Source organism: Leptonychotes weddellii, chromosome 9 (assembly GCF_054177405.1).
Source record: "Leptonychotes weddellii isolate Sample4059 chromosome 9, ASM5417740v2, whole genome shotgun sequence".
In the NCBI taxonomy this organism is placed as follows: domain Eukaryota; kingdom Metazoa; phylum Chordata; class Mammalia; order Carnivora; family Phocidae; genus Leptonychotes; species Leptonychotes weddellii.
The window spans coordinates 9,921,375-9,939,049 of record NC_138377.1 but is presented as its reverse complement, the minus strand read 5'-3'; the positions used below and the strand labels follow the sequence as shown (position 1 = coordinate 9,939,049).

Genomic DNA, 17,675 nt, shown 5'->3' with positions numbered 1-17,675 from the left:
AGGTGTCTTTTACTTCCTTTAATCTGAAACATTTCCACGGCTTTTTTTTTTTTTTGAAGATTTTATTTATTTATTTGACAGAGAGAGACACAGCAAGAGAGGGAACACAAGCAGAGGGGGTGGGAGAGGGAGAAGCAGGCTCCCCGCAGAGCAGGGAGCCCGATGCGGGACTCGATCCCAGGACCCCGGGACCGTGACCTGAGCCGAAGGCAGACGCTTAACGACTGAGCCCCCCAGGCGCCCGCACGGCTTTTGTTTTTTATGACGTTGCTATCTTGAAGGAATACAGGTTTCCCTCCCCACTGCCCACCTTTGGTTCTTTTTGATGAAAGTTCCTCATTTTGTGTTTGTCAGATGTTTCCGTGTGATTAGTTTGAGGTTATGCATTTTCAGCCTGATCCCAACTGACTCTTAAATTCTCTTCTGACTTTGATGTTCAGCGATCTCAGGGCCAGGCCCTCTACCCCAGGCCTTCAGCTCACACCTCCCTTCTGCCAGACGCTTCCAGTGACTTGCTGCTCAAAGTGTGGTCCGCAGACCAGCAGGCCTGGGAGCTATCCGCGCCCCCGTGGAGAGGCAGAACTCGGGCTTGGGTCCTGCCTCCCTCTACCCCTGACCCACCTAAAGCAGAAAACAGCCCTTCCCTCCCACTCCCACCCCGACGAGCCCCCTTCTTTCCAGGGAAGATGCTCCACCTGCATGCCTCTGAGCCATTACGTGACGCTGGCGAAAGCAGCCTGTGGTGTCCCCGTGGCCCAGCTGCTGGCAAGCCCTGCTGGAGCACTAAGCAAAGCACTCAGTTCGGAGACCCAGGCCTGAGTTCACTGGCTGGGCCGTCTTTCCCCGAAGGGCGGATGCTCTCTGTGCCCAGGAGACAAAAGGATTTCCTCCCTCCAAGGCCTATGCTTTGATGACTGTACCCAGTTCTCAGGGTTCCTGAAGCCCCATCGGGTGCCCTCCTCCACGGTAGCAGGTTTAGGGGCCTGTGTCAGGCAGTGCGGGTGTTTGTGGGTGTTTGCGGAGACAGGTGGCTTTGGGGGAGCTTGGCCCTCCCTCCTGCAGCAAGGAGCAGACAGACTTGGTTGCTCACGGACTTCATGAGGCTTGGGGAGAGCAGTCAGAACTTCTAGAATCGTTTCTCCCGCTGCTTTCACAGACAAGTCATTCCCACGTTCTCAGTGTCCAAGAGCAGATGTTCAGGGCTGGCCCTGCTGTTGGGGAGAAATAGAGTCAAGCCCGGGAACGCCTCCCGAAAATGCAAGAGGGAAGAAGGAAGGAGGAGTGTGGCGGGTACACATGTGGGGTTCTTTCTAAAAGAACATAAAGAACCTTCTTTTGATAAAGGGCAGGCAATGGGAGGAGGACTTTGAGGGCCAACGGGCTGCCTTTATTCTGTGCCTTCGAGAGTTGGTGTAAACACCATGATGCTACACTTGACGAAAGGGAACCTGGCTCCTGACTCGGGAGAGAGGGGGCCCAGCGGCAGGTGGTTAGATTGAGGGCCAGATTGGTGGGCTCAGGGTCCTGGGCCCCCTGGGGTCCCTGGCCATTCACCTCCCTGGCAGACTCCACAGAGCCAGCTGGGAATCTGCTTCTGGTTCAGGTGGGGGCAGAGGCTGGGAGTTGAATGGGTGGAGGACGGACCCCGAGGGGCCTGAGACACTGACCAGGGGTCAGGAGGACGGAGAGGGAAGTCAGGCTGTTGGTTTTTTTAAAAATCTGTGTTAAAAAAGTCTAACCTGATTGCTGATGACAGAAGTCACTAATGTTTATTGTTGAAAAAGACAATTAGTATTTTGGTGGATTTCTTTCTGCTCTTTTTGAAATAGCTATAGATAAGTAGGTAAGGAGATAATTAGTTAAGGAAAATACTTGCTGCTCTAACAGATAAACCCTGCAGTCTCATCCAGTAAAAGTTTGTTTCTCACTCATGTCAGTCTAGTCAAACGCAGGAGTGTGGGGGTGGGGCTGGGCTCTGCTCCATATAGTCATTCAGGGATCCAGGCTGAGGAAGGCTTTGTAAATCCTCCTGGGCATTGACATCCAGGTGACAGAGAGAGAGAGAACATAAGGGCCAGGCCTGGAAGCAAAGCATAATCTTGCCTTTTTTTTTTCTTTTTAATATTTATTTATTTATTTGAGAGAGAGAAAGAGAGAACATGTGCAGAGGGAGGGATAGAGGGAGAGGGAGGGAGAATCCCAAGCAGAGCCCAACATGGGGCTCGATCTCACTAGCCTGAGCTCATGACCTGAGATCATGAGCCAAAATCAGGAGTCAGACACTTAACTGACTGAGCCAGCCAGGCACCCCGCATAATCTTGCTTTTATACCCCACACCCAAAATAGGGTTCAGGGCCTCTGAGATGTCGTGCTCTGAGGATGAGGAGACGCGTTACCCTCCTGTCTCGAATCAGGCCGTGTCGGACATTTCTCACATGCCGGGAGCCCGGCAGACACCATGTTCATCTCTTTCCATCTGTCTTGTCACTGAATCCTCCCAACCACTTAACGAGGTGTGGATGCTATTGTCCCCATTGTATAGTCAAGGAAACTGAGGTTCAGCGAGATCGGGCAGCACACGCAGGGTCATACCCGAGCCGGGGAGTGGTATAGAGCTGGGACTTGGATCCAGGTACTGGGCTGAACCCCTGTGCTGTCCTGCCTCCCTGGGGCATCCGGGGGCAGAGCTGACCTCAGGGAAGTCAGACCCAAGTCACAGGCGGCCTCATGCCTTTTCCAGCCAGGCTGGGACTTTTGGCTGCAGGGCTCCAAGCCCACGGCCCATGGGGCTGGACTGGCTTGTAGGCTGAGCTCCCCAAAGAGGAACCTGGGGAGCTGGAGTGATTTCCTCCGGGATGCGGTGTTGCTCAAAGCAGAACTGACGCTGGGGCAGCATCTGCAGACAGCCCAAATGACCCAAGAGGGTAGCTCTGGGGGGCTCTGTGGGTGGATGGCTGGCTTCTCACTTCATGTCAGCCACAAACTGCAAGTGGGGTGCTCCACCCAGTCGTCCCTGCTCCGTGGGCTCCAGCCCTTCCAACCGCACTGCCAGGAGGTCAGACCAGACCAGTGGGTTGCAATCTGGTTGCAGAGAGCTCTCTAGAGGCCACAAGCCTAGCTGGGGGCCGTTTTCAGGCCAGCCCTGCTGCCCCCACTGGGAATCAACCAGAGAAGCCAAGTTCTGTATAAAATACCCCCGCATGAAAGGCTCGAGCTGGAAACCTACATTGAAAACCTCCTGTTATCGATGCTCTCGACTTCCTCCCATCCTGTGTTTCTAGCGAATAAATGCATTCATTCAACAGTCCCGACTAACCTTTCTGGACAACAGGGATGTCAACAGGAAAATCCAGTCCCTGTTATTTTGTTGTTGTTGTTGTTTTAATTTTATTTATTTGTCAGAGAGAGAGCACAAGCAGGGGGAGTGGCCGGCAGAGAGAGAAGCAGGCTCCCCGCTGAGCAAGGAGCCCGATGTGGGGCTCGATCCCAGGACCCTGGGATCATGACCTGAGCCGAAGGCAGATGCTTAACTGACTGAGCCACCCAGGCGTCCCCCAAGTCCCTGTTTTTAAGATGGTCACAATTTGAGTGGGAACACAGAGCGAAGCAAGTGTCAGTCATGCAGGGTGACAAATGATATCCACAAATTCACTTAGCAGATATATTTATTAAACACCAACTGCTTGCCGGGCACTGGGGAAGGACTGCATAGGAATGGTGCACATGAGGGGGGCCCGTGCCCTCACAAAGCTTTCATTCTGGTGAAGACAGGCAGGTAATAAATCAGAAGACAGAAGTCTAAACTATGTCTTCAGATGCTGAAACCTGCTAGCAGGCGGGCTGAATCAGACCAGGTGAAGGGGCTGGGGGGTATCAGAGGAGCTCTCCGTTCTGCGTTGGGAGGTCTGGGGAGGCCCCTCTGAGTTAATGGAAAGTATTTGTTTTTCCATTATGCAGTGACAGGGCAGGGGAAACCCAACATGAGGGCACTAACCTGATTGGTGGGAAGTGGGGGTCTTCGGTTAATACATCCTGGAGGAAGGAAGCGGCCCTAAGTGGGAATCCCAGAGGAGGATAAGAACCAAAGCACACCACAGTCATGAGCCTTGTCTGCCCCAGGACTGTTGCATCAGCCGCCGCTTTCAATAAGAGCCCAATCAATAGATTTGGAGGGGCAATTACAGTAAGAGGATACACCTTTCCTCTATCTAGATCAGGAGTCTGCAAACTACGGCCTGTGGGCCAACTCTGGCCCCTGCACCTTGATTTTGTAAATACACTCATTGAAACAGCCTCATCCACTCACTTATACGGTGTGTGTTGCTGCTTTTGTTACAACCGCCAAGTTGAGTAGTTGGGATGGAGATGGAGTGGCCCTCAAAAAAAAAAAAAAAAAAAATCACTACTACTTAGCCCTTTCCAGAAACATATGCCAACTCCTCTTTTTAGGTAATTCTTCCTAGATGACAAAACCTAATTTTTAATCCAGCCGCTCACTTGATGCTCACCACAACCCCGCGGGATGGTCTGAGTGAGTTTTGTTATTACTCCCAGTTTTCAGATGAGACCACTGAGGCTCAGAGTGAGTGGCCTCAGATCACGAAGCTGGCAGAGTTGGGGGCCTCCTAATGCAGTGCTCCTCGCGGCCCGCGTGACCCCAGCGAGCACGTTCAGCTCATTTTTTTTATCAGAACTCTCCTCCAAAACCTGCCCACCAATGAAAGAGGCATTAGGCGCCCGGCCAGCTCTTGAAAGTGTGATCGGCGCCCCCCGCATGCCTCCAGATGGAAAACAGATGCAATTCTGGCCAAAAAGAAAGCAGGACGTGCCGGCTACAGCCCCGTAGGGCTTTTGGAGCACGGCCTGACGGACATGGTCTCTGGTCCATGCGAGCCAGGCGTTCCGAGCCCAGGACAGTCGTTTTGGGACTGTGCCTCCGCATCGCAGTGGCCCTGCCTGGTGCCTGCTGTCCACAGGGCTGAGCTCATGCCTCGGGCTCCCGGCTTCACGGGAAGGAGAATGCGGCCCTCATTCCCCCTGGAATATCAGGGAGGAGCCAGTGCATTGCAAAAATGCTTGAAGCTTCTGTTTGTCCGGAAGTCGCTATCAGGTCAGAGAGCCCGGGAGCCCATGCGGACATTTCTCACCTACATCAGGGAGGAGAGAGACCCAGATTCTCATCACACCTCCACTACTGGGACTCCAGCTGCGGGGCTTTGAGGAAATTTCTCTGGACCTCTGTTTGCTCGCGGTGAGATGGGGTTTGGTGAATCCAAGGCCGTTGGTGTGCTGAGTCCGGTGGTCGTGTCACGAGAGCTAATCGTGTGCTTCTCTCCCCCTCCATGTTCGTGCTGGTAGCTTGAAATGGGCCACTGTGGAAATACTTAGACCGTAGGCATTGGCAAGCCCTGCAAATCAGAGCTTATTTTTTCCTTCGGAGAGCCAGTTGTTGGGCATTTCCCAGCACACCACTGTCCAAGACCCACAGTGGATCCTGGTCTCCTTGACCATGGCCCCAGCCCCGGGCAGGACAGAGTGGATGCCAGGGGGAACACACGCGTGGCTCAGTTCAATCCGTTGTTAATGTCTAACATCCCAAGCCCTGTGCTGGGGACTAGAAAGGCAGTGATGCGGCAGAGGCTCAGAGAGGTTAAGCGACTTGCCTGAGCTCACCCAGCCTCCGTCCCTGCCCTCGGGGTGCTCACAGTCCAAGGAAAAGGGCTCTGAACTAGTCAAGGTGTTTGGAAGCTGGAGCCAGAAGTGTCCAGCTGTGCCTGTGGATGTGGGAGAGGGCAAGGAGAAGTTTGTAAGGGAGAGTTGGGGCGGGAGGGGGGGATGTCCCCGGCAGAGGGAACTACGTGTGCAAAGGCACAAGGATTGAAAGTACCTTTGGAGTTCAGGGAAAGGCCCATGATTCAGCACGGAGGAATGTTATGTGGGAAGGTGATGAAGGCAGAATGTCGTTCTGAGTTGGAAGTTGGAAAGTAGAGTGTAGAATAAGCACCAGTAGCAACGGCAGCCCAGGAGGGCTTCGTGGAGGAGGTGGAACGTGAAGGAAGAATGTTGAAGTAGCAGGAACATGGGATCCTGGGTAAGAAAAAGTCGGATTCAAGTCCTGGTTCACCGCATCCTAGCCATGTGACCTTAGGCAAGTAGCTTACCTTCCCTGGGACTCACTTCCCTCATCTGTAAACTGGGCACAATGAATCTAATCCACCCTACAGAGTTGTTTTAGGAATTCACTGATAAAATGTTTATAAAATATGCTTTGCATTTTTAGAGTGTCCCACAAATGTTGGTGCTGGATGGGAGATGGAAGGCAAGGAGAAGCCATGCCAGCCAGGTGACTGTGGCCAATCCCAAAGGCCTGGAAGGCAGGTGACCCATTCTGAGGCCATTGACTAGATGGTGTGGCTGGAAGAGAGTAGAGTCAATCATGTTGGACAGGTGTTTATGGGTGCAACTGGGGAAGGCCTTAAACGTCAGGTGAAGAGGTCTGGACTTGATTCTCTAAGCAGTGGGGAGCCATTGATGGTTCTTGAGAAACAGCATGATCAGAGTCGTACTCCCAGGAGATGAGTTAGTGGACAGAATGGATCAAAGGACAGAGACCCTGCTGGGAGGACAGGCTTAGGGGAGTAGGGCTGGAAAAAGCCAAGGGTGAGGGCAGGAAGCAGTCAGAAGGCAGACTCCCCTGGGGCTCTGGCCTGCCTGGCCACAGGGAACAGAGAGCCCCAGAGGAAGGGGCTACTTCCAGGCCTTGCATCCTGGGACTGGGGGCGGGGGCTCCTGGACAGAATTGGGAAGGTTCCCAGCAAGGGCTGGTTTCTAGGAAACAATGAAACACTTGGCTTGGGCCTGGTGTGGGAAGGACTCGAGGGTCTCTGTAGAGATCCACCGGAGCCGGGGAACCGTGGTGGGAGCTCAGCTTCCTGCTTACCTTTGCTGTGCCCTGCCACTGTGTACTGCAGGGACAGAGAGGGGATGTTCACGGGTAGTTGGAGGGACAGTCGTGGGACCACGGGAGCCCAGCAGTGAGGTAGCTGAACAGAATGTGTGCAAACCAAGGAGATGGGCCCAAAGCCCTTCCTGAACGTCGGCCAGGATTCTCAGGAAGAGCATGGGGAGAGGAAGGAATGACTGTGCATCCCCACGAGGCACAGAGCCACAGTCCAGAGGGCCTCTGAGTCCCAAACCTAGGGCCAGAGCTGGACCCTCCTTCTTGCTGAAAGTCACTGTCCCCTCCAGCAGAGCTTCTTGCCCTTGGAACTGTAGACGTCTGGGGCTGAATACATCTTTAGGATGGAGGGCTGTCCCAGGCATCGTAGGCTGCTCAGCAGCATCCCTGGCCTTGGGGCCCGTAACACCCCTGTTCTAATGTGACAACCAAACAGCGACTCCAGACACGGCCCAGTGACCCCTGAAGGGCAACACCGCACTGTTAGCTTGCCTGATTGTATTCCTTAGTGAGTTATTAACACAACAGCAAGAAGAAATTGGTGTTCTAGAGGCCTAGTGAAATTCAGTGCGCTCTCAGCCAGCGCGTGAGTTATAGGCGCACTCCGAAAGGCACGGGACTATGTCCCATCAGTTCCCAACACATAACTCCAACAAGAGAAGAATCTCCTGTGGGCCAGGATTCTAATAATTAAATTATCAACATGAAGAACAACTCTCGGCACAAAATCTTGCCCTGAGAACCCTTAATTTGTGTCTCAGGCTTATAAAGGTTTGGGGCAAAGCTTTCTTTCTTTAAAACAGACTCATTTGGTGCAGGGTAGGGACAGGAACCTTGAAACAAATAAGCAGAGAGCCTCAGAACACAGAACTGGAATGGAAAATATGGATGTTTTTTAGCAGGCATTTTCCGTGGGAGCATGTGGGAGCAGTCTGGGTGAATCTTCATATAGAATTCTCACCAAAATCCCACAGCATGTCGCGTGATCTGTGTCACATCATGCATGACTAGAAATACGGGCTCAGAGAGGTAAAGCGATTAGCCCCAGGTCACACGGCTGGTAAGAAGTGCGCCGAGGCTCATGCTCGGGGTCTGACGCTGCTTTTCAGGGCTGTGTGTTACCAACCCCTCCAGCCTGTTTATTTCACAATGGAAAAACTGAGGCCACTTGAGAAAGCAGAACAGAGATGTCAGTAATAGCTCCCTTTTCCATAGCCCTTCACAGGGACGGAATGCGTTTGTACTTTCTCATCTTATTCTCTTGAAAACCCTGAAAGGCCATCAGGGTTGGTGTTGCTGGCCCCATTTTGCAGATGTAGGAGCTGAGTGCGGCCAGGAAGCAGGCCACGAGGCACACTGTTCTCTGGGAAACCAAGCAAGGATGAGTTGTGAGCAGAAGGGGCACCCCTTGAACAGACATGATCGGAGGCCCCCGCGGTGCCAGCAGCTGTATGGGGGTGGGCCACGGAGGACGCAGGAGGAGGGGCTGGCCTGGCCTGTGCTGGAGAGGCGTGGACACATGGAACCCACTGAAGCGATGCTCGATCGCACCCCTCAGGGGTGACCCAGCGCCCCGTGAGGGTGCCTACCTGTCCGGGCTCAGGCAGCAAGACCAAATGCCACTGGAGGAGCTGCTAAATTCAACATGGAGCTCGCCCACTCCTTTCAAAACCTCTTTCACACTGTTTCTCTTACTTGCATTGTTTTGGTCCTCACCAGAATCCAGAAAACTCAGATCTTATTACCTGGGCACATAACACCCAAAGAATAGGGTGGTTAGTAAGAGGGTTTAAGTGAATGAGTGAATGAATGTATGGATGGATGAATGGATGGATGAATGAATGAATGAATGAGTGAGTGAATGAATGAATGAGTGAATGAACGATCAGGTGGGCCATGGCCAAGCCGTTCTGACCACTCACTGGGAGCACTTTCCACTGGGTTTTGCACCTCACATTCTGTAGACGTTAGGACACAGCCCAGACTGCTCTTCACACATGCCCCCACCAGTGATCTACACAAAACGGAGTTGATTCTCCTCTTAGGTACCTGCAGCCTGGTGTGACTTCGATCCTCTCTTGTCCCTTCATCATCCTCAGGGCTTTTTCCTCTGCATGGGCAAAACAACGCCTAGTTCACATAATAGTTACAAGGACTGGAGGAGAGCCTGCAGGATGAGCTATAAAATTCGCGCTTCCGTGCCGGAAGCGCTTCCCCCTGAGCGGCATCTCAAGGCAAAGCAATGAAAATCGTGAAGTCAACTTAAGCCCCCACGTGTGCCAAAGGAACTTGCCGATGGTGTCCCCCTCATGAAGCCACAGGGGAAATGTCTCTATTAGCCCTAAGCATTAGAGAAATGACTTGGTGCCCCTGAGAAACTGGTGTTTTCTTCTCGCGGACAATGAGAAGGATGTAACTGATTGTTTTCCTCTTCACTTTGGCCACCGGGAAACTCAAGGCCAAGTTTGCGGCCCTAAAGGCACAGTCACCTCCAGCTGAGTCTGGGGACCCCGTTTGGCCATTCCCCACCATGCAAAGCTGCTCAGCCAAGCTTTCCTTCCCCCCAGTGCACTCAGAGGCATGCCAAGATGTCAACTGAGGGACTCCAGGGGATTCTGTCCTTGTAGGAATTCTTCCCTTCCATGGTGAGCCTTTGACTTTATGTTGCCAAACAGTCAGTCTCCAGAGCCAGCCCAGAGCCACACTGGGAAGGCATCTCTTAGGCTCACCGGCCACCCTCCTCTCTTCCCCAAGGCATCTATGACTGTCAGAATGCTCTAAGCCATGTGAACGTCTCCTACAAAAGCAGAAATGATGGGTTATTCCTTTTTTTTTTTTTAAGTATTTATTTATTTGAGAGAAAGAGAACACAAGCAGGAGGCGGGGAGAGGGAGAAGCAGGCTCCCCACTGAGCCCACGTGGGGCTCCATCCCAGGACCCCGGGATCATGACCTGAGCTGAAGGCAGATGCTTCACCGACTGAGCCACCCAGGTGCCCTGTGATGGGTTATTCCTTTCAGAGGTATTTACATTTTAAAAGAACCCCTCAGGAAAGGGCCCTGCTTAACCCAATAGAGTGAAGGTTGAATGGTAGAATTTCCAACCACATAGTACTGGTTGAGGGAGGGCTTTCTGTTTTGCAGGTGGAGAGGGAGATGTGTGGTTAAAGGGACAGGGAAACTTCCCAGAATACATCACTATTAGAAAGACAGCTGTTTCGGGGCGCCTGGGTGGCTCAGTTGGTTACGTGACTGCCTTCGGCTCAGGTCATGATCCTGGAGTCCTGGGATCGAGTCCCACATCGGGCTCCCGGCTCGGCGGGAAGCCTGCTTCTCCCTCTCCCACTCCCCCTGCTTGTGTTCCCTCTCTCGCTGTCTCTCTCTCTGTCAAATAAATAAATAAACTCTTTAAAAAAAAAAAAAAAAAAGAAAGACAACTGTTTCTGGGTGGCTCCGTGAATCAGTGTGATGTGAACTTGCCTGTCAAATAAGCAGCAAGGAGGGGCAGGGGCGCCTGGCTGGCTCAGTTGCTGGAGCATGCGAGGCTTGATCTCAGGGTTTTGAGTTCGAGCCCCGCATTGGGTGTAGAGATCACTTAAAAATAAAATCTTAAAAAAAAAAGAAGTAGCAAGGGGCATTGAGGGGAAAGAGCTGGGGAAGAGGCGGGGGGTTGGCTCCTGCCCACTCCAGGGGAGGGTGTCTCTCTTGGTTCCTTCTTCCTAAACCTGGACCGTGTCTCATACCTTCCTGAGAAGGCTGATCCCAGGTCTCCCCTGTCCTGAGTCACGAGAAAGTGGCAAGGTTCCTCTTACAGCAGTGACCATCCCCCACCCAGCAAAACCACTGTGCTCTTCCCCGGGGCAGGGAACTGAGAACCTCATGCTCACCATCCTCTGTATCCTTTCTCCTCCCAGGGAAGCCCTACGGGGCAGACGACTTCTTGCCCGTGCTCATGTACGTGCTGGCCCGAAGCAACCTCACGGAGATGCTCCTCAACGTGGAGTACATGATGGAGCTCATGGACCCTGCCCTGCAGCTGGGGGAGGGTGAGTCACCAGCCCGGGCCTGGCTCTGGGCCACTGGGGCCCGATGCATGCCACCGGCCTCAGCCACACCCGGGGCACACTGCATAGCCCAATAAGCACTTCCTGGATGCCAGATTCCACTGAGCCCTGCGGATAAGACTCAGGGTCTGACGTAGGCCCCGTTCTGTGGGGGGGCTCACGGACTAGAAGGGGAGCTGGGCCAATAGGGAGACCCTGTCACCACTGCTTGACAAATGTTGGAATGATGAGAAGCCCAGAGCGGATGGGAGCACATTGCCCAGGCTGTGCAGTTAGGGAAGCCTTCCAGGAGGAGGTGACCCCCGAGCTGAGCATTGAAGGATGGCTAGGAGCCAGCCAGTTCAAGAAGTGGGAAAGGCGTTACTTCACAGAGGGAACGGCACAAAAGATAAGGCTGGCGCAGTGGGCAGATGTATGGGAAGGAGTCTGAGCAAGGAATAATGATCCGTTCTCAGACAGGGGTGGTCCTGGGAACTGTCAGCCCCCTGCTCGGTCAGCCCTGGCCAGGTCCCCTGTCAGCAAGAGAAGCTTGATACTATGGACAAGGAGCACTGCTCTCACCAATAGGATGATGACAGAGGTGTGGTTTGCTCCACCCCACAGTCAGTTTCCCTTCCCCTTTCGTCCTTCCCACCACTTCCCCCCACCCACTTAGCCTTGGCCATGCCTCCACTGAGAATCCCTGAGCTACGCCCCCCCCAGATCTCAGCCCTGAGGAGGCCCCGAGTTGTCCTCTGAGATGTCAGCCCCAAAGGACGGAGTGAGACTCTCAGGGCTCGAGTGTCCCCTTTGGGCCTTGTGGTTCTTGAGATAAGCTGGTCTTCTTTGCATCTGTTTGCATTTTTAGCATGTATCAGTCTCTGGGGTGATAGTGTGACGAGGCTGGTTCTGTGAGTTCTTGGAAACTGAGGGGAGAGTGTAAAGCCTTGAAGTTTGTTGTCACATAGAACTCTGACTGGGCTCTGGGACCTCTGGAACTATTTTTTTCTCCTCGTTAGTTAAAAATTTTCTGCAGCTAGAACAACTTGTCTTCCAGAGAATGTAGGAAATCAGTGGAAGCCAGGCTTCCTTCAGCAGTTATTATCTGCTGCCCAGGGTATCCATCCATCCATCCATCCGTCTCCACCCATGCATCGCCCATCCACCCATCTATCTCTCCATCCATCCATCCATCCATCCATCCATCAAGCCACCTATCCATCCACTCACCCACCCACCCATCCATCCATCTACCCGTATACCTACCCACCCACCCATCCATCCACCCTTTCAACCATCCATCCATCCATCCATCCATCCATCCATCCATCCACCCACCTATCCACCCACTCACCCACCCAGCCATCCATCCATCTACCCATATACCTACCCACCCATAAATCCATCCACCCACCCATTCATCTATCCATTCAGTAGCTACTCAGTGAGTCCCTACTGTGTCCCAGGCACTTGGGCTACAATGCAGGACAAGGCAGGCGAGGCTTATATTCTCATGAGAATGAATGAATGCTTCATTCTGAACCCCACACTTTGGAGCCTCTACCTCAGGCCTTCATGAGCCTTCCTCCTTGATTTATCCAGCCCTCAGCATGCACATGAAAGCACCACAAGGCTGAAGGGGTGGGCAGAGGCCTCCAGACAACAGTGATCTGTCTCCCACAGTCTAAGGGGAAAAAGTAGAAGGGAATGGGAGGCAAGGAGGGTCAGGGGGCTGTGAGCAGAATTGGCTTCCTGCCCCAAATCCTGAGCACCCTATTTCCTAGGACTAGCCCCTGAGTAGTGTAGCAGCCTGCCCAGAGCTCTCAGCAGGAATATTAGCTGTTGTCGTCTGGCTACCATACATGTAACCTCTAAAGGGCAAAACCTTTATGTGTCAGAAATTATCATAATAGAATAAGATACTAACAGTAAACCAGAGAAAAGTGTTCTACAAACTAGCACACCAAAAATTAATAGCCTGAATATGTAAAAAGTTCTTATAAGTCAATAAGAAAAGCACTTAGACTCAGTAGTTACCTGGGAAAAGGCCATATACTCATTCATTCAACAGAGATTGCCTGAGCTTCTAATTTATGCCAGGTGACAACAGGTGTCCTTTCTTGTGAAACTTTATTCCAGTTGGTGGAGAGAGGATGTCAGACTTTAAATAAGTTAAACATATAAGCAAATGAAAATATTTCACATCTGATGGATGTTGAGAAGAAATGAAGTAGGCTAATGGGATAGCGCAGTGGGGCAGGACATGGCTCAGACAACCATGGAAGGCCCAGAGCACAGAGCAAAGAGTGCCTTCTCTTTACTTTTTTCCTGATTTTTCAAATTTTCCACAGTGGGCACTGCTGCCGATCTCCCTGGGAAGAAATCACTAACAAATCCTGTTAAGGGACTGTCCTCAACCCCCATAGGTTGTTGTAGGGTCTTAGAGACAATGTCCACAAAAGCCCTTTGAGGGGTGGAGCGAGACCGTGGGGCTCTGCCATGGTCCTGGCTGGCTTGTTCCCAGCGGTGGTCTGCCACATCCTGGCCACGGTGACTCCTACTCCATCCTCAGCCTGAATTCTTGTGGCCAAATGGGGCTCTGGGCCAGGTACAGTGATGAGCAGGGACAGGGCAGGGACATCCTTGGCCCAACTACCCTCTCCTTATGGACCTGCACTCCCCACCCCCATCCTGCCATGGCCTCCCAGGATCTTCTTCCTGTCCCTGAAGCCTACACAGGGTTTGCGTGGGAAAGCCGAGGTCCTTCAGGCAGGAGTGCTGGTCTAGTCTGGCCTATGTTGAGCATTTTTGAGACAAGCCAAGTACAAGTAAATATGTAAAGGTCTTAGCTCACGGTTTCTGAGCCAGGGCTGCCTGAATACCCTGCAGCCTCTTTCAAACTCAAGGAGTCAGCCTCTGGCCCCATGGGAAGATTTCTAAGGAATCCACGAGGTGTTTGCTGGGAGTAAAGATGCGGGCAGGGCAGTGTCTTGCAAGGCACTGCACATGGCCCCTCCCCACAGCCCTGCCGCCCACCCCCCCCCCCCCCCCCCCGCCGCCACAGCGGTGACAGACGCTGCCCAGGGCAGCTCTGAGGGCCAGAGGACATACTTTATATCATGGAGCACAAACCAGGAGGCCTCCCTGCACCTCTCTCTGTGCCTACCCTGAGAGCCAAAGTGGGAAGTCACAGCACCCAGAACAGGCCCAGCCTCACAGGTGTTGGCCCCCGGTAGTGAGAGGACGTGGGGGTCTCTAGCTTGGGCAGGGGCTTCCACCCGTCAAGTCTGACAGCTAGCAGATCTCCATCTAGAAGTATCTGGGCTTAGGGGCAGAAGGACAGAGCACAAGGTACAGCGGGGGGGGGGGGGGGACAATGTTCCTGAGTTTCCCCAGCTTTGCCTCCTGTCCTAGCAGGCTGGTGGCACACAGGGTGTCCATCCCCAAAGCGCCTGAGGCTCGGTTAAGAAGAGTCTGCCTGCCTTTGGTGCTCTGAGACGCTCAGAGATGCCTGGGGCAAGGGCCGGCCCTCGGGGAGTCCTCACTCAAGAGAACTTCAGTTGCTCCATTCTAACAGAACTAACACAGGTGTAATAAGAAGAGCGGTTTGCAGGCAGAATTTCCATCCCGGTTCTGCCTCCAGTTGGCTGGAGACCTTGGACAAGTCACTTAACTTCTCTGGCTTGGGAAAGTGCATGTGCTGGGCTAGATTTGAGGTTTTCAAGCTGACTGGGCGCTCCAGCATTCTGCATTCGACAGTCTGATTCTGTGCCCTCTGAGAACTTCATGTTCTTTCAGCTGGTTCCGAGTGCTGCTAGTTTGGTAAAAGACCAGTGATCGGGTCCCACTTTGTTTGCAATGGGCTTATCAGGCATGGAAGATCAGGGACTTCCTAGAAGAAGTAGAGGGGGCCTGAAGGCTGGGCAGATGGGACCCAGGCCCCCTTCTAGCCTCTCTCTGCAGCTCCCACCACTCTGGGCAATTAAAAGCTAGACGGGGAGACCCAGGCAGCTCTGGGCACCTGGCTGGAGCCAGCTCAAAATCCAAACCTCTCCTAGAAGCACCCTCCTGCACATCTTTGCCCACGTCCCTTCTGCACCCTAACTGACGGCTGGCCATGCTGTACAAATATCTTAATAGGGGTCTTGAGTTTTCTTCATCAAAGGACAACACTCTCCCCAAAGGGAACTACCAGCTCCCAAACTCATGGTGGGAGGGGTCGCCTGCCACCTAGTGGTCCTGGCAGGTACTGCATGGCATGATGGCCCCCCCCCCCCCCCCAAGTCAAAGGGAAGTTGGCTCCAAGAGGGTGAGATTCCCAGCCCCCCGCCACCCTGGGGCATCTTTCTGTCTTAGGTCACCTAACCACCTGCGTTACTCACACCTTACTAAGCCCTGCACTTGACAGTATTCATCTTATTTACTTTTCACAACATCCTCAGAAAAGCAAATGAGGAAACAGGCAGAGAGAGGACGGTAACTCCCCCGAGATCCCAGGGCTGGCTGCTGAAGGACACAGACTCCAAAACTGAACGCTCTCGGTCAGCCCGTGCACTGCCCTCAGCTCCTCCATCAGCAGCCCGGGAGACTTGATCACGGCTGGGACACAGGGCCTGGGAGGCACGCCAGCCGGACGAGAGGGACTCTCGGGACCGCCAGGGAGGGCGGCGCCAGGGAAGGGTTCCTGGCACAGCTAGCTTTAAGCTCCACTGGAAAGGGAGACACATGAGTGGTTTAGAGGCTGGCTCTTCTCCAATAAGGGATACCAACCCAAGTTCTATGTCGGCTTTGACATGAGCATCACACCCTCCCCAGCCAGGCTGTGAGCTTCTTTCCATATCGGTGTGAAATTTGTAGGCATATGGAGGCAGCGTCATCCAATCTAACAGGAATGCTTGGGGCTGCAGATAACTCGCGATGTAACTAATAATGGTTTAAAAGTGAGTGGGGATGCCAGGGTGGCTCAGTCATTAAGCGTCTGCCTTCGGCTCAGGTCATGATCTCAGGGTCCTGGGATCGAGCCTCGCATCGGGCTCCCTGCTCTGCGGCGAGTCTGCTTCTCCCTCTGCCTCTGTGATCTCCCTCGCTCTCACTCTCTTTCAAATAAATAAATAAAAATCTTAAGAAAAGAAAAGAAGACCTAGGAGAAGCAACTGATGATAATGGCAGTTTTTAGCCCTGTCATCAGGAAATCCCGGACCCATCTCTTTCCATTGTTCTGTAGGATGTGAGCCTTGTCTTTGCGCTGGTCACCTCTGATCTGCAGACAGCGGCTGTGCCTCGGGGCTCACCTCCGTGTTCCAGGCAGGAGGAAGGAGGACAGGCAAAAACCCAAGGCTATAGCAACCCTTTCAGAAGGCTTTCCTTGAAGGTCCCCCCCCCACCACAGATTTCCACTTGCATCTAAGTAGCCAGAATGGGGTCTCCTGCCCTCCGAGCTGCAGGAGAGTCTGGGAAGTGAGCATTTTTAGTTAACTGTTCCTTCCCCCCAAAAGTCAAGTTCAGTTATTCAGAAAAAAAAAGAGGAGATGGGATTTGCACAGGTCACTAGGAGAATCAGCCTCATGTCAGAAATCCTTGTCCTGGGGGTGCCTGCGGGGCTGTTGGTTAAGCGTCCAACTCTTGATTTTGGCTCAGGTCATGATCTCAGGGTCTTGAGATCAGACTCCTCATCGGGCTCCACGCAGAGTCTCCTTGTCCCTCTCCCTCCCCCCTACTCTCTAGCAAATAAATAAATAAATAAATAAATAACCTCTCCCTCCCCCCTACTCTCTAGTAAATAAATAAATAAACAAAACAAAACAAAACAAAAAACCAAGAGGAGAAATCCTTGTCCCAGCCCCTAAAGGGCTCGGGAGGGAGGCCCAGGGAAGAGCTGTACCCTCCGTCTCTCTAAAGTGACAAGGCTCAATGAGGTCAGTGCTTCACTAACATTTTAACTCAAACCCCTAGCAAGCTAAGAAGAGTGAACTTGTAAGCATCTGTGCAAATGATTGTGTTTTATCTTAAAACCTCATGTAAATTTTGCAGTCCAAGTCTCTGAACGGTTAAATTACCTTAGGAAACACATGTGAATTAACGTAAGTAAAAAAGGAGTGGAGAAATGAAGAATTTGAATTTTTTATTTCCCTTAAATCTTTAAAAATCGTGTGTAAAAGTATTAACCATAACTAACATTTTTCTACATCTTTTGAAAAGTATTTTTTAGACTAGAACATATGTGTGTGTGTGTCCGTCTATATACACACACACATATCACTCTGAGATGAGAAGTCTCCTAGCCACCCCTTTCCCCCACGCTAAAGACATCCACGATTATCAGTTTCTCATGTGACCTTTAAATTTTAAAACAGGGGCACCTGGGTGGCTCAGTCAGTTAAGCCTCTGCTTTCAGCTCAGGTCACAATCCCAGGACCTGGGATCAAGCTCCCCGCATAGGGCTCTCTGCTCAGCGGGGAGCCTGCTTCTCCCTCTTCTCCCTGCTCCTCCCCACTTGTGTGCTCGCTCACCTCCCTCCCTTGTGCTCTCTGTCACTATCTTTGTCCCTCTCTCTCTCAAATAAATGAATTTAAAAATCTTTTAAAAAAATAAATTTTAAGGCGTTCCAAAACTCATTTGAAAAATAAGTTCCAGGGGCACCTGAGTGGCTCAGTCGTTAAGCATCTGCATTCGGC

The 17,675-nt window shown here is 52.4% G+C and overlaps 1 protein-coding gene across 1 annotated transcript in view; it reads left to right on the top strand.

Moving 5' to 3' along the window:
• Positions 1-17,675, top strand: part of RIN3 (Ras and Rab interactor 3) — a 99,267-nt gene that overhangs the window by 77,363 nt on the left and 4,229 nt on the right. Inside the window, exon 8 of the mRNA XM_081830040.1 lies at positions 10,873-11,004. Coding sequence (XP_081686166.1) covers positions 10,873-11,004 — 132 coding nt within the window. The remainder of the gene's footprint in view (positions 1-10,872; positions 11,005-17,675) is intronic.